This window comes from Phyllobates terribilis, unplaced genomic scaffold (assembly GCF_046119375.1).
Source record: "Phyllobates terribilis strain yellow unplaced genomic scaffold, ASM4611937v1 Scaffold_1__5_contigs__length_1240528914, whole genome shotgun sequence".
Classification (NCBI taxonomy): domain Eukaryota; kingdom Metazoa; phylum Chordata; class Amphibia; order Anura; family Dendrobatidae; genus Phyllobates; species Phyllobates terribilis.
The window spans coordinates 649,532,871-649,546,491 of NW_027362761.1; the positions used below are offsets into that span (position 1 = coordinate 649,532,871).

Sequence of the window (13,621 nt, forward strand, 5' to 3'; positions counted from 1 at the left end):
CAGATCTCTGTATAGGGGTCTAAAGGAAGTTGAGGTTTCTTTGGATTCTGCTAGACAAAGACAAAATGGTTGTGTTAATTCTGTCCGAGGTAGCATTTTGAGCCTGTGACCTCAGACAAAAGTAATACCAGACTTTAAGGCTATGTGCCTACGATGCAGAAATGCTCCGGATTTTTCCTGAGCGTTTCTGCATCTCCCCTGGCAGAAAAAACGCATGCGAATTGTACATGCGTTTTTCCTGCCAGGGACATGCGGATGTGAAGCTTTCTTCACATGCATTTCCGCATGCGGGTTGACCAGCGCTTTTTAAGCGATTTTAGCATCACTTGGAAAGTGCTTGACAACTTGGTCACACTATATAAATCCATGCAACCGGTATGGATTTATATCGTGTGACCGAAAGAATGTAAAAATTAAATCTATACTTGACTTCTGATGGCCCCCGAAGTCTTTCTTCGCTGTGTGCTGACTGCCGGCAGATTGCGGTACACTGCACTGAAGGACCTGCCGACGTCAGCGTTGCGTGACCCGTCACATGACTGACGTCAGCGCAGGTCCTTCAGTCCATCGCAAGGGAGGAGGAGCGCACCAGGGGCCGTCAGAAGGTAACTAATATATATTTTTTTATTTTATGCTTTTTTTTTTTTCTTTTTTTTACAGTTTCTATGGTACCCGGTTTCAGAGGAGAGTCTCCTCTCCTCTAGACCTGGGTACCATCCGCATATTGGAACTCATGGAATGCGCATCTACATATGCAGTGATGCGTAATCCATGCGTTCTAATGCAAGTCAATGGCGGCGAAAACACAGCACTTCAGCAAAATAATTGGTAGTGCTGCGGATTTTTCTGCAATGATAATCCGCAGCGGAAATTTCCGCAGCATGTGCACAGCACATGAGGATTATCATTGGGGAACATGGCAGACCTTCTACCATGCGTTTTTTAAGAGTTTCTGCAGCGTTTTAGCGGCTGCGAAAATGCTTAAAAAACGCATCGTGGGCACAGCCTGAAAGTCAGTGCAGTCCACATTATACTCTGACCAATTAAACGACTGAATGTTGGGTCCAAATATCAACAAGACAATAATTAGAACCGATAAAAAACCTTTATTAGATTTCACATGGTCCATATCCCTTCCTTTTCACTTCCTTCTCCTTCCTTTCCCCCTCTTTTCCATGTGAGGGCATTATAAATTGTTACACATCACATATACAAGAGGTGGCATTTGCATACTACTACCTGTCATTTATGTACTACTTTGATTTGGTGACAATACATCATATAGGACACATATGCAATACGGTACAAAATTTGAACTATACCAATATGCATTATGTGCATGTCTTGCCTGTGTGATTTACTGTTTGCACATGGTGGTTTATTATCTACTAGCAGCCAGAGTTCCGTAACAAATAAGTTTCAGAAGCTAGAAAACTAATTCAAATTACCCATGTCTAATAAATTTCAGCCATTTTTTCATGATAAACAAAGTTGTCATAATTAATAAATTAGTAAATGGCATTACAGAAAACAAAAATAAAAAATTTATAATTTTACAGAGACGTTCGACAATTCAAAAAGTGAATTGCCCAGGGCAGATCGCGTGGAAATTTCTCTATGAAAAAAATTTGTATATGTGTTTAATGCTAAAGAATTAATTCGGCTGCTTGGATTTCTAGCACATGCATTATTGTACGATGGAAATCCCTTAATAAAACCATATTTCTGGAACCACTTCCAATTTAAAAAAAAAAATTTACATTTCTGGATTCCCCGCATTTAAATAAGTATTTCATAACCAGGTTGATTCTGTGTTGTAGCGCTAAGTTTTAAGTTAATCAGAAAAGAAAGTAGATGCTGTGTTGGGAATTGCACAGCCAGAGTAAATCAGACTCACCTCAACATTAAGCTTTTTATGTAGTAAGATTGTTTGATTGACAGTATATGATGTGCCTTAGGTACTGTCCATGTGCACACCACACAGACACTATATGCAAATCTCATTTATGTGATACACTGTTTGCACATGGTGGTTTATAATCTATCGTATTAATGACACCCTTTGATATACCCCAAGTACTGTCCATGCATACTCTTCATTGTGGCCCTTTACCTGTTAATATTTATTGACTGACTTACTATATTTTAGTGCGGGCACTCTTGTACACGTAGTGCCACTTTAACCATTTATCTAATAAAGTTTTTTATCCTAATTATTGTCTTGTTGATATTTGGACCCAACATTCGGTGGTTCTCTTGGTCAGTTGTATTCTCATCTGAATGGTCTGCCATTTACATGTCCATATAACAAAGATATTACTACATGGTTGCTTTTTACTGACCATATGGTTTCTTTAATAATCACATAAAGGTGCACTTGAAATAGATCACTCTGTAATGACTATAATTTATGAGTTTCACTTTTTGTATTGAAGATCTGAAATAAGTTATTGTTTTGATGATATTCTAATTTAGTGAGATGCACCTGTATATGTTGCTACTAGTGTTGAGCGAGTATGCTCTATTAACCCTTTCGCCGAGTATGCTCGGGCCGAGCGCCGAGTATTTACAGCTGCTCGGTGATGTGTTTGAATCGCTTCCTTGTGCATGATTTGCAACTGTTTGACAGCTTTATTACATGTGAGGAATGTGTAAGAAATAGACATTCCTCCCATGTAATAAAGCTGTCAAACAGTTGCAAATCAAGCACAAGGGAGCGATTCAACCATATCACCGAGCAGCTGTAAATACTCGGAGCTCGGCCCGAGCATACTCGGACAGAACATACTCACTCAACACTAGTTGCTACCTAGTGTGTTTTGTGTCACAAACTCAGGAACAAATACATTTGTAAGGTACAAAAGTTTTAATGTTTATTTGCCCTGCACAAAGTTCATTTTAATTACTAATCTAATTTAGCTCTTGACTTTTTATCCTACCATATAGAAGACTAGTTATTTTTTGTTGCCCTTCTACATATTGGAACTGAACTTTATGAAATAAATTTGCTGTTATATTTATTACACTTTAAGTTTTTAAGGGGGGTTTCTAGATTTGAGGTACATTACTACAGTCAATCTATGACTTCAGATTGGTGAATCCTTACATTGTGCATTATGCACACTGTCAAGATTCCCCTCAACTTACTTTTTGAGCAAGCAGTCACTTAACCACCAGGATGCAATCTGTATACTGGTGGTCACGGGTTAACTAAGTGAAGCAGATGAGAATCTATTAGTAATACTTGGTGTCAGGATTTGCCATTGTGCAATTACATAAAGTGACTACAGGAATTTATCTCAAGCCCAGAGAACTGATGTATATTTACAATTGTGCACAGGAGAAAAAAAAAACACAGGCATCACCATATGACCGTGAACAAAGATCGAAGTGGGAAAGTCTTAAATCTAGATTGGGTGCAAGGGTTAAAAATACATGTAGTATATTATCACAAAATGGCATACTTATAGGTTATCAGAAAAGTGATTAATGACATTGTTCACTAAATACAAATGGGTATGACTTGTGATCCATTATGATTGACGAAGGTTCAGCAGACTGCTCAATAAACAGGGAATGGAGAGTCAGGGATCAAAATAAAGGACATTGAGAAAGTGCTCCAGAAGTAGGACGGCAATAAAAAGTTAAGCAAATATGTTTTGGGATAGTTACAAGATGAATGACTAGAGACAAGGACTTGCTGGAATAGAGATTGCTTAGTTAGATTTATTAGGATACTAAATGACAGGGAGAACATTAAAAGTTAAGAGGAAACATTTAGAGGACCATATATTTACATTTCTCCTGTACAACAAGTAATTATTCCCATTATTGGATCATGCTGTTTAAATTTGTGGCAATATTTTGACAAAAGGATTTTACCAAGTTACCTTAGTGGTCAGTGGCATGATCTGCTCTTGCTCCAAAATACTGAGGAATGGTATCTCCAGGAAACTTGACAAAAATTCCAATTGTAGCAGCTCCTCCTGTGACTCAGGGAATGCCAGCACTGCAGCCACTCCTTGGGCAACTATCACCTGGCATAACCATCGTGCCAAAGAGACAGGATCTCTCTCCCTTGGAGCCCCCGAAACCACCTCCAAACTCAGATTGTATGGGAGTAAACTGCTGCGACTGATGCGGGACAGAACATTCTGGATTCTTGTCTGCGAGTGTCCAGCCAAGGGCAAGAGTGCACCAAGACGAACTGTGTGCCCAATACGGGCAAGAATACGACATGGTTGGGGGTGACCACAGCAAGGCACCAAACTGCAGAATACACTAAGGTACAAGTAAAACCAGTGCAGAACATCCATGAGGTGAAACCTAAGTGGGAGGGGGGCAAGGAAAGGTGGATAAAGAAATGACAGTGGTAGAAATATGGTGTTAATGATTTAGAAGATGAGTGGGCTGAGGTAGTGAAAGATGGACAAGAAACCAAACAGGCAATTGGAAAATGGTGTGAAAAGGCAGAGAACAGTGTTGAGGGAGGGTAGAGTACATGAGAAAGGAGGTCAATGTAAATATATAAGAATATAGGTGATGATCATCTACCCAGGTAAAATGGTGCTTTGTATGGAGAGAGGAGAACAGGATCCCAGTCTAGGAGGATGAGACGTAAATGACGGGAATGTAAGGAAAGTCGTCTGTCCAGGATGAATCAGACTGGATGCTGAGTTGAGCTCAGCTCTGCCACTATTTGCTGGAGTCTGGTGATACTGACAGAAAAGAGCGAGAGGGGAGGGAGAGAGGGACCAGAGGAGAGGAGGTCAAAAATATTGATGAACAGGAGAAGGAAAGCAAACAGAAGAGCTAAGGACTACTGAGTGGTGATTCTGGAAGGAAGGCATTGTACAGTGACAATAAATGAGGCTGCCAGTCACAGGGTGAAAGTTGAGTGAAAAAGAGGGCAAGATAGAGAAGGAAATTCTAAAAGCTTGGGGAAAAAAAGGCTTTAAGGGGTTAACTGGAAACAAGGAGAAACTGGAGGCAGGCAGATATAGGGTGCTGTAGGTAGATTATTATTTTGGGACTGGTTCACAGATTTAAGGCCAATCTATAGAAAGGTGGGTCCTGAAGCATTAACAGATCTCAGACTGTCTGGGGCACTGATTACAAGACAAAGGCAAATGAAAAGAAATGAGTAGTAAGAATGTGACCGTATCAAGATTTTATGGTATAATACATAGGTTCATTTAAAAAGGCTAATTCAAGCTTTGATACACAGCAAAGCAGACAGCAACATATAAACCCCAAAACATGGGAAGTAAAGCACACAAGGGGTTATTAGTGGACAGACATTTAGCCATTAGGCTTTTGCAGACTGCAGTGGTGTTCTGGTCATCCTGTGTCACACTGCCAAGAATTACCATTGCTAATGCTTAACCCTTTCAATTCCACTAGGTCAGTAATGGATCTCATTATCAAATCAAAGCAGTTTGGCCATAAATACTGGGGCTATTTGGTGTTAGGTTTATCTTTTGCCCAGTACTTTGCAGAATCTGGATAGTGCTTAAAGAAAAGCAATTGTGTCAAAGGAAAACTGCCAAGAGGAGATGGAAGGGAAGACGCAATGCCAAATGGAGGGAGTTAATGCATGACAGAAGCAATCTGTTTGTGTGGAGGGGGAACAGGTACAATTATGGTGATGGAGAGAAGCGAGCTAGAAACAGCATTCGGGAAATGAAGCAAGGATTGAAGATACATGAAAATGAGGGGGAAGACCATATATAATTTCCTGTGCAACAGGAGGGTGATGGTAACTCTGGTTGGAGACTAGATAGGTGTAGCAGTGTCCATGCTTCATCAGGCACACACTGTAGTGCAACAGAAAATTGGAGGGGGCAAAGGTTTTAAAGTATGGTGGGAAACAAAAGAATGTGCTTTAAGGAAGATAAACCCCATATGTACAGAATGATGGATGCTCTGAGGTAATGTCATCAGACCTAAAATAGGAGAAAGAAGTTATGAGATCGACCAGATGGCTGCCTGGAACAGGCAGTCCCTACCAGGTGACTGAACAGGGAAGACCCTCCGGCAGTTGTCTGTAAAATAAAGGAGCTCTGCTAACCGGCTGCTTGGAGATTGTGTGGCAGTGTTTGTATGGAAGCAGGTAGTCAATCTTCTGCCTGTGTGTGACAGACAGAGAAAGCCCCTTCGCTGTGTATGTGACCAACACTCTAATGAAGGTGGAGAATTTCTTCTGTCAGTCAGCGTTACGTATCCGCTCTCCTGGCTTCCACAGAAAATACTGCACACTTTCATTAAATGTGTAAAATAGATCTGAAAAAATAATCCTTGGAGGATCTAATTCTGAAAAAAAAACTATTTACTTACTGATATGAAGGTCTGGATATATTTGCATTACCAGAACAACAATGGTCTACAAAATGTCTGGAGAATCCTCAGCACATTTGCCAACCTGAAAAAAGGAAAATATCTATGAATGACCGTAATATTTTTAATTACCTTTCTATCCAGAATGTGAAAGATTATAATAGCATGGCGTACTATAATAGTGTGTCGCACTCCATAAACTGCTCTACATAAGGCTGAGAAATTGTTGGCTGTAATGTGCAGGCTAACAGAAAAATTAAACCACCAGATACCATCCCTAATAAAAATGATTGTAACAGGTTTATCAAAAAGTCAAATGGTTTTTTTTTTACATTAAATTGACCACTTGTAGTCACTGCACACATGGCACAGGTTTGTACTGTAAGTGTACAGAATTTTAAGACAAAGCATAAAGATTGAGATCAGAGGGGGTTTTCAGGAAAATAAATGGTCTTACATTTTTGTAGAAACAGCGACACTACTGTCCATCATTTATTTCTGGTATTGCAGCTCTATTATTCAGGTTAGTGAGGCAAACATGTCTGGAGATCTTGCCAGAAAAAAATATCTATCTGACAATACTGGACAAATCTTTTAATGGCAGATTCACAAATGTAGTTTACTGCAGTCTTGCTGCTACTTTATGTTACAATGTGACACAGAGCTGCAAGATTGCTGGAGCATGTAGTGTTCACACTGCAGCACACTAATCCAAGTGTTCTTGAGCTTTACCACCCACTGACCTCAATGAAAGGCAACTTACAGTGCAGGTTTCCATAACAGGGAATTTACTAAAACTTATGTCAAGATGTTAATTTCAAAGTGAGTTGACTTGCTGGGGCGGCACTGATCTCAGCACGCCAGGTATTCTAACATCGCTCTGTTACCGGTTCGTTACGACTAATCTGAGCCAACAGAGCACAGTGTCATTGTGCACTTCGCGTAGGAACTAGCCCAGACCCTGAAATGAACATCACTGATGACTGTTTCAGGGAGGGGGTTGGGGCTGCGCCAGTGACAGCAGCCTCTGCTCCCTGATACTGAGTATCTCAGTATGCGTTGGGACTCAGAGTCATCAGAAAGTAAGGAGCAAAAATGTAGCTAGGGAAATAGTGAATTTTTGATGCACAAATTAAGAAAATAGTTTACTTTATGGCACTAAATAGATTTAGAAAAAAATTTATTTGTCTTCGGTCCACCCCTTTAAACCCTAGCTGTCTGCAGTAGGTTGCATAGGTATTCTACAGTGTAGGGCAGATTAGTCAAGGAGGAACCAAGGTGGTTGAGATAACACATCTGCACAGTGATCATGGTTATGTGGCTGTAGGTAACTATGCAAGCACTGTAAACATTAAATTAGCACCTCAAAATACATTTTGCCTATACAATGTATGTTAAATTCTGGCCACCATTTGTATTCAGTTGCTATGTTTTTAAAAATTAATATCAACTTACTATATTGCAATACTAGAAAGAAATTATAAAGTGAGTTTATCAGTGGTTACCTGGCAACTATAGAAATTGCTACCACAGACTAGCTTAGCACAAGCCACTGTTTACCAGATCCCTAGAGTTACCCTGGCATTCAACTATTAACCCCTGTACATGGATTTCGACTTACACATGGACCCCTGGATTAGGGCCACAGAGTGAACTGCTGACTAATGGTGCAGGCAGGGGAAAGTTGCTGGGTCAGAACCAGGACAGTCAAAGTATAATATTGGAAGAATAGTAAAAAAAAAAAAAAAAAAAAAAATGGGCCCAAGTCTATAGCAAGAAAAAACACAAACTAGAGCTATGACAAAGTGCTGTAAACCACATAAGTTTTAAAAAAACAAACTATATTTTGAAACCTCCAGCAGTAAGCTGGGAGTTTTAACCTTTTGGTGACTAAGACAATTTTTACCTTAAAGACCGGGTGAAATTTTTTAATTCTTACCACTGTCACTTGATGTGGTAGTAACTCTGGAATGTTTCAACAGATCCCAGTGATTGGGAGAATGTTTTGTGCCATATTGTACTTCATGATAGTAGTAAAGTTTGCTGATACGACTTGCATTTGTGAAAAATTGGAAAATGTCACAATTTTTAAATCTATTAATTCTTATGCCCTTCCATTAGAGCGTTATGTCACACAATAGTAAATAAATAATACTTCCCACATGTCTACTGTACATCAGCACAATTTTTGAAACAATTTTTTCTGTTAGGACGTTAAGAGTTAAAAGTTTAACAGCGATTTTGCATTTTTCCAGTAAAATTAAAATTAATTTTTAAGGGACCTTATCACATTTGAAGTGACTTTGAGGGGCCTATATGACAAAAAAATACCCAAAAGTGACACCATTCTAAAAACTGCACCCCTCAAGGTGCTCAAAACCACATTCAAGAACTTTAACGCTTCAGGTGCTTCACAGGAACTAAAGCAACATGGAAGGAAAAAATGAGCATTTTATTTTTTCACAAATTTTTATTTAACCCGAAATTTTTTATTTTGAAAAAGGGTAACAGGATAAAATGAACCACACAATTTGTTGCACAATTTCTCCTGAGCATGCAGATCAAACATATGTGGGAGAAAACTATTAATTGGGGCGCACGACAGGGCTTGGAAGGGAAGGAGCACTGTTTTGACTTTTTGAACACAATAATGGCTGTAATCGAGAGCGGACATTATGTTGCCTTTGGAGAGACACCAATGTGTCTAAAAAGTGGAAGCCCCTCACAAGTGACACCATTATGGAAACTACACCCCTCAGGAAATGCACCTAGATGTGTCTTGACTGAGCACCTTGAACCCCCCACAGATGTTTATAATGTTGAGCCATTAAAATAAAAAAAAAAAATCAAATTTTTCCCGCAAAAATCTAATTTTTTTTCCACACTTTCTCTTGAGTACTCAGATACCCCCATATGTAGGGAAAAACAGTTCTTTGGGTGCACGGCAGGGCTTGGAAGCGAAGGAGCACCGTTTGAATGCCAGAAAGGCTGGAATCAAGAGAGGATGCCATGTTGAATTTGGAGAGCCTTTGATGTGCCTAGAAAGTGGAAACCCCCCACAAGTGACCTTAATTTGGAAACTACATACCTCAAGGATTTTATCCAAGGTTATAGTGATCATTTTGAACCCACAGGTATAACAGAATTTCATAAAATTAAGACATAAGGAAAAGTTGTTTTTTTTTCACCAAAATGTCTTTTTAGCCTTAAATTGGTATTTTTCACAATGGATAATAGGTGAAAACGAACCCCATAACTTGTTATGCAATTTCTCTCGAATGCGATGATACCCCTTATTGTGGTCAAAAACTTCTGTTTGGGCACAATGGCAGGGCTAGGAAAGGAAAGAGTGTTATTTGTCTGGATTTAATTGTGAATGCCATGTCACATTTGGAGAGCCCCTAACATGCAAAAATAGCAGACAACTCAAGGAATTCATTTAGGGGTATGCCGAGCATCTTTAACTTACAGGTGATCGACGAAACTTTATAACAATTAGCTATGAGAACAATTTTTTTTTCTTCTATTAAAATACTGTTTTCGCACCAAATTTAGAATTTACACTAGGGATAATGGGATAAATTGGACCCAGCAATTTGTTATGAAATTTCCCCCGAATGTGGCAATACACTACTGTCACATTGCAGGGATCGGATGGGAAGGAGCACTTCTTTGCTTTTAGAACGCAAATACCATGTGAATAGATTATGGGCACCATTAGCGGAGCCCCTTATGTGCCATAATAGTGCGACTCCCCCCAGGTGACCTCATATTGGAAACTCCACTGCCTAAGTAATTCATGCAGGGTGTAGTGAGTATTCTGAACCCACAGGTGACTCACAGAATTTTATAACATTGAGACATGTAAATATGACATTTTAGTGGTTAAAATGTAATTATTGTATTTGCTGCAAATTTTGCAGGTCGCACTTGACAGCGGTATTTAGGGGGTTAATCAGTCCCCATCAGTCGCAAAGTCATCCGTGGCCGATACAGCCAACATCCATGGGAATTGTCACCACTGGCTAGTGCTAGTCCCTTCTCCCCAATCGCAATTTTAAAACTGCAATTAGGCAATAGGGCTCCTTAACGACCAGCATTTTTATGTGTATCGGCGGTCGTTAAGTGGTTAATAGGATGTGCTGGGAGACTACAACCCCTGGCAAAAATTATGGAATCACCAGGCTCGGAGGATGTTCATTCAGTTGTTTAATGTTGTTGAAAAAAAGCAGATCACGGACATGACACAAAACTGAAATCATTTCAAATGGCAACTTTAGGGCTTTAAGAAACACTAAAAGAAATCAAGATTTAAAATGTGGTACTCAGTAAGGGTAATTTTTTGCAGACCAAGCAGAAGGAAAAAATCATGGAATCACCCCGTAAATTTTTATTTCCAAAACCAACACCTGCATCAAATTAGATCTGCTCGTTAGTCTGCATCTAAAAAGGAGTGATCACAACTTGGAGAGCTGTTGCACCAAGTGTACTGACATGAATCATGACTCCAACACGAGAGATGTCAATTGAAACAAAGGAGAGGATTATCAAACTCTTAAAAGAAGGTAAATCATCGTGCAATGTTGCAAAAGATGTTGGTTGTTCACAGTCAGCTGTGTCTAAAATCTGGACCAAATACAAACATGGGAAGGTTGTTTAAGGCAAACATACTGGTAGACCAAGGAAGACATCAAAGCGTCAAGACCGGAAACTTAAAGCAATATGTCTCCAAAACAGGAAATGCTCAACAAAACAAATGAGGAACGGGAGGAAACTGGAGTTAATGTCCGTGACCTTACTGGAAGAAACCGCCTAAAGGAAATGGGATTTACATACAGAAAAGCTAAACATAAGCCATCATTAACACCTAAACAGAAACAAACAAGGTTACAATGGGCTAAAGAACAGCAATCGTGGACTGTGGATGACTGGATGAAAGTCATATTCAGTGATTAATCGTGAATCTGCATTGGGCAAGGTGATGATGGTGGAACTTTTGTTTGGTGCCGTTCCAATGAGATTTATACAGATGACTGCATGAAGAGAACAGGCAAATTTCCCACAGTCATTGATGACATGGGGCTGCATGTCAGGTAAAGGCACTGGGGAGAAGGCTGTCATTACATCTTCAATAAATGCCCAAGTTTACATTGATATTTTGGACAGTTTTCTTATCCCATCAATTGAAATGATGTTTGGGGATGATGACTTCATTTTTCAAGAGGATAATGCATCCTGCAATAGAGCAAAACTGTGAAAACATTCCTTGAAATTAGACACAAGGTTAATATCATGGCCTGCAAATAGTCCAGATCTCAATCCAAATGAAAATCTTTGGTGGAAGTTTAAGAAAATGGTCCATGACAAGGCTCCAACCTGCAAAGCTGATCTGGCAACAGCAATCAGAGTAAGTTGGAGCCAGATTGATGAAGAGTACTGTCACTCATTAAGTCCATACCTCAGAGACTGCAAGCTGTTATTAAAGCCAGAGGTAGTTTAATAAAATACTAGTGATGTATTGGAGTGTTCTTTTGTGTGTTTGTTTTTCATGATTCCATAAGTTTTCCCTCTGCTTGGTCTGAAAAAAATTACTGTTACTGAGTACGACATTTTTAATCTTCATTTCTTTTACTGTTTCTTAAAGCCCTAAAGTTGCAATTTGAAATGACTTTAGTTTTGTGCCATGTCTGTGATCTGCTTTTTTTCAACATTAAACTGAATGAACATCTTCCGAGCCCGGTGATTCCATTATTTTTGCCAGGGGTTGTATTACTCTAGCTTGTCAGCACATGCCTATTCTGCCAGACGCAATGGTACTTTAAGCCCCAGCAAGTTTAGTTTCAGTCGCTGCACCGCCCAAAGCTTCTGATCCCAATGTTTCACTTTTATTAGTATCAGAAATAATATGGCCTTGCCTGTTGACAGAGCAGCAGCAGGCACTGCAGGAGATTTGACAAAGACTGCCAGGTAAGAGTGCTTTCACATTGCATTTAAACACCGTTCAGTGGTTGTGTCAGGGTTTACATCCAAATCCCCCACAAAACAGGATTCTGTCGTGTGCGTCGACAGGGCCATATAGACTAATGATTTCAACAGAGCGAACGTGTGCTCTTCCGTGCATATACACATACTGGAGGCGGCCAAGCCCGAAAATGATGCATGGCAGAGTTAACGTTGGTTCTGACGGCACCATTATAATCTATGGCCAAATCAGTGCATATGTACGAATCCCGTTTTGCGGGGGGTTCAGACGCAAGCCACTACACCTGTGCCTAAATGCGATGTGAAAGCACTTTTAGAGTTTTGCACAGTAGTAAATGGGTGGCACACAAGTTGAGGTGCAATATATGTGCGAGACAGTACATAGCAGGAGTAAGTGTGGCAGAGAGCTTCGTAAAGGCGTCGCAAATCAGAGGAAATGCAGTAATGGAGCAAAAGCTGAATGTGTATTACAGAGCCGCCAAATTCGACTACTATGGAGACTTCAGAGCAAAACTGAATAGTGTGGGATCCCACAAAGAAGTCCGAGGTGTCAGCAAGATTGGGTTAGCAAATATAAGCACTTGGTATACTAATAGTAATGACTGTGCGGTTTAAATTTATGCATTGAGACTGTCCCATTCCTGCTGGACACTTAGGCTATGTGCACACTGTACGTTTTTGATGCATTTTTGCAGTGTTTTTTGTGTGGAAATGAACCAAAAATGCTAGGTAAACAGTGTGCCAGCTAATGCAATGACAATCCTTAAGTGCTGTGCACATAATCAGGAATTTTCCTGACAGGATTGTCATTGCATTTAAATCTGCAGCATGACCATTCTTTGAAGCTTTTCTGCCGCGTTTCCCGCCCATTGAGGTTAATTGAATGGCAGCAAACCAGCAGGTATAAATATATCTGAGGATTTGCTGCGGATGTTTGCTGCGTATGTGACTGACTCAATTCAAGTCAATGAGTCAAATACGCTGCAAAAACACACAAAAGAATGGTACCTGGGCCAGGGAATTAGACTACTCCTCCCATCATCCGACCACAGCCAGAGCAGGCGCGGCTGACGGGAGAAGTCTTCTCCTCAGCCAGCGCCTGCGCGCGGTGTTTTAAAATAAAAAAAAATAAATAAAAATCTAATTTAAAATGACAAGCACCTTATTCTCACCTGTCCGCCGTCCCGATCACCAGGCAATACACTGACGGAAGCCGGATTGCTCCTGGCAGTTTACATCCGTGAGCTGCCGAGACAGTTCCCCTTAGTTTATCAGCTGAAGATCATGGGAATTTTCCCACGCA

General features: G+C 40.1%; 1 protein-coding gene across 1 annotated transcript in view; it reads right to left on the reverse strand.

The window, feature by feature from the left end:
• Positions 1–5,751, reverse strand: part of LOC141273221 (glutamate receptor ionotropic, NMDA 3B-like) — a 473,854-nt gene extending 468,103 nt beyond the window's left edge. The window contains exon 1 of the mRNA XM_073684793.1: positions 3,891–5,751. Within this exon, the coding sequence (XP_073540894.1) occupies positions 3,891–4,316 (426 nt within the window). The 5' untranslated portion in view covers positions 4,317–5,751. The remainder of the gene's footprint in view (positions 1–3,890) is intronic.
• Positions 5,752–13,621: the final 7,870 nt, after the last annotated feature.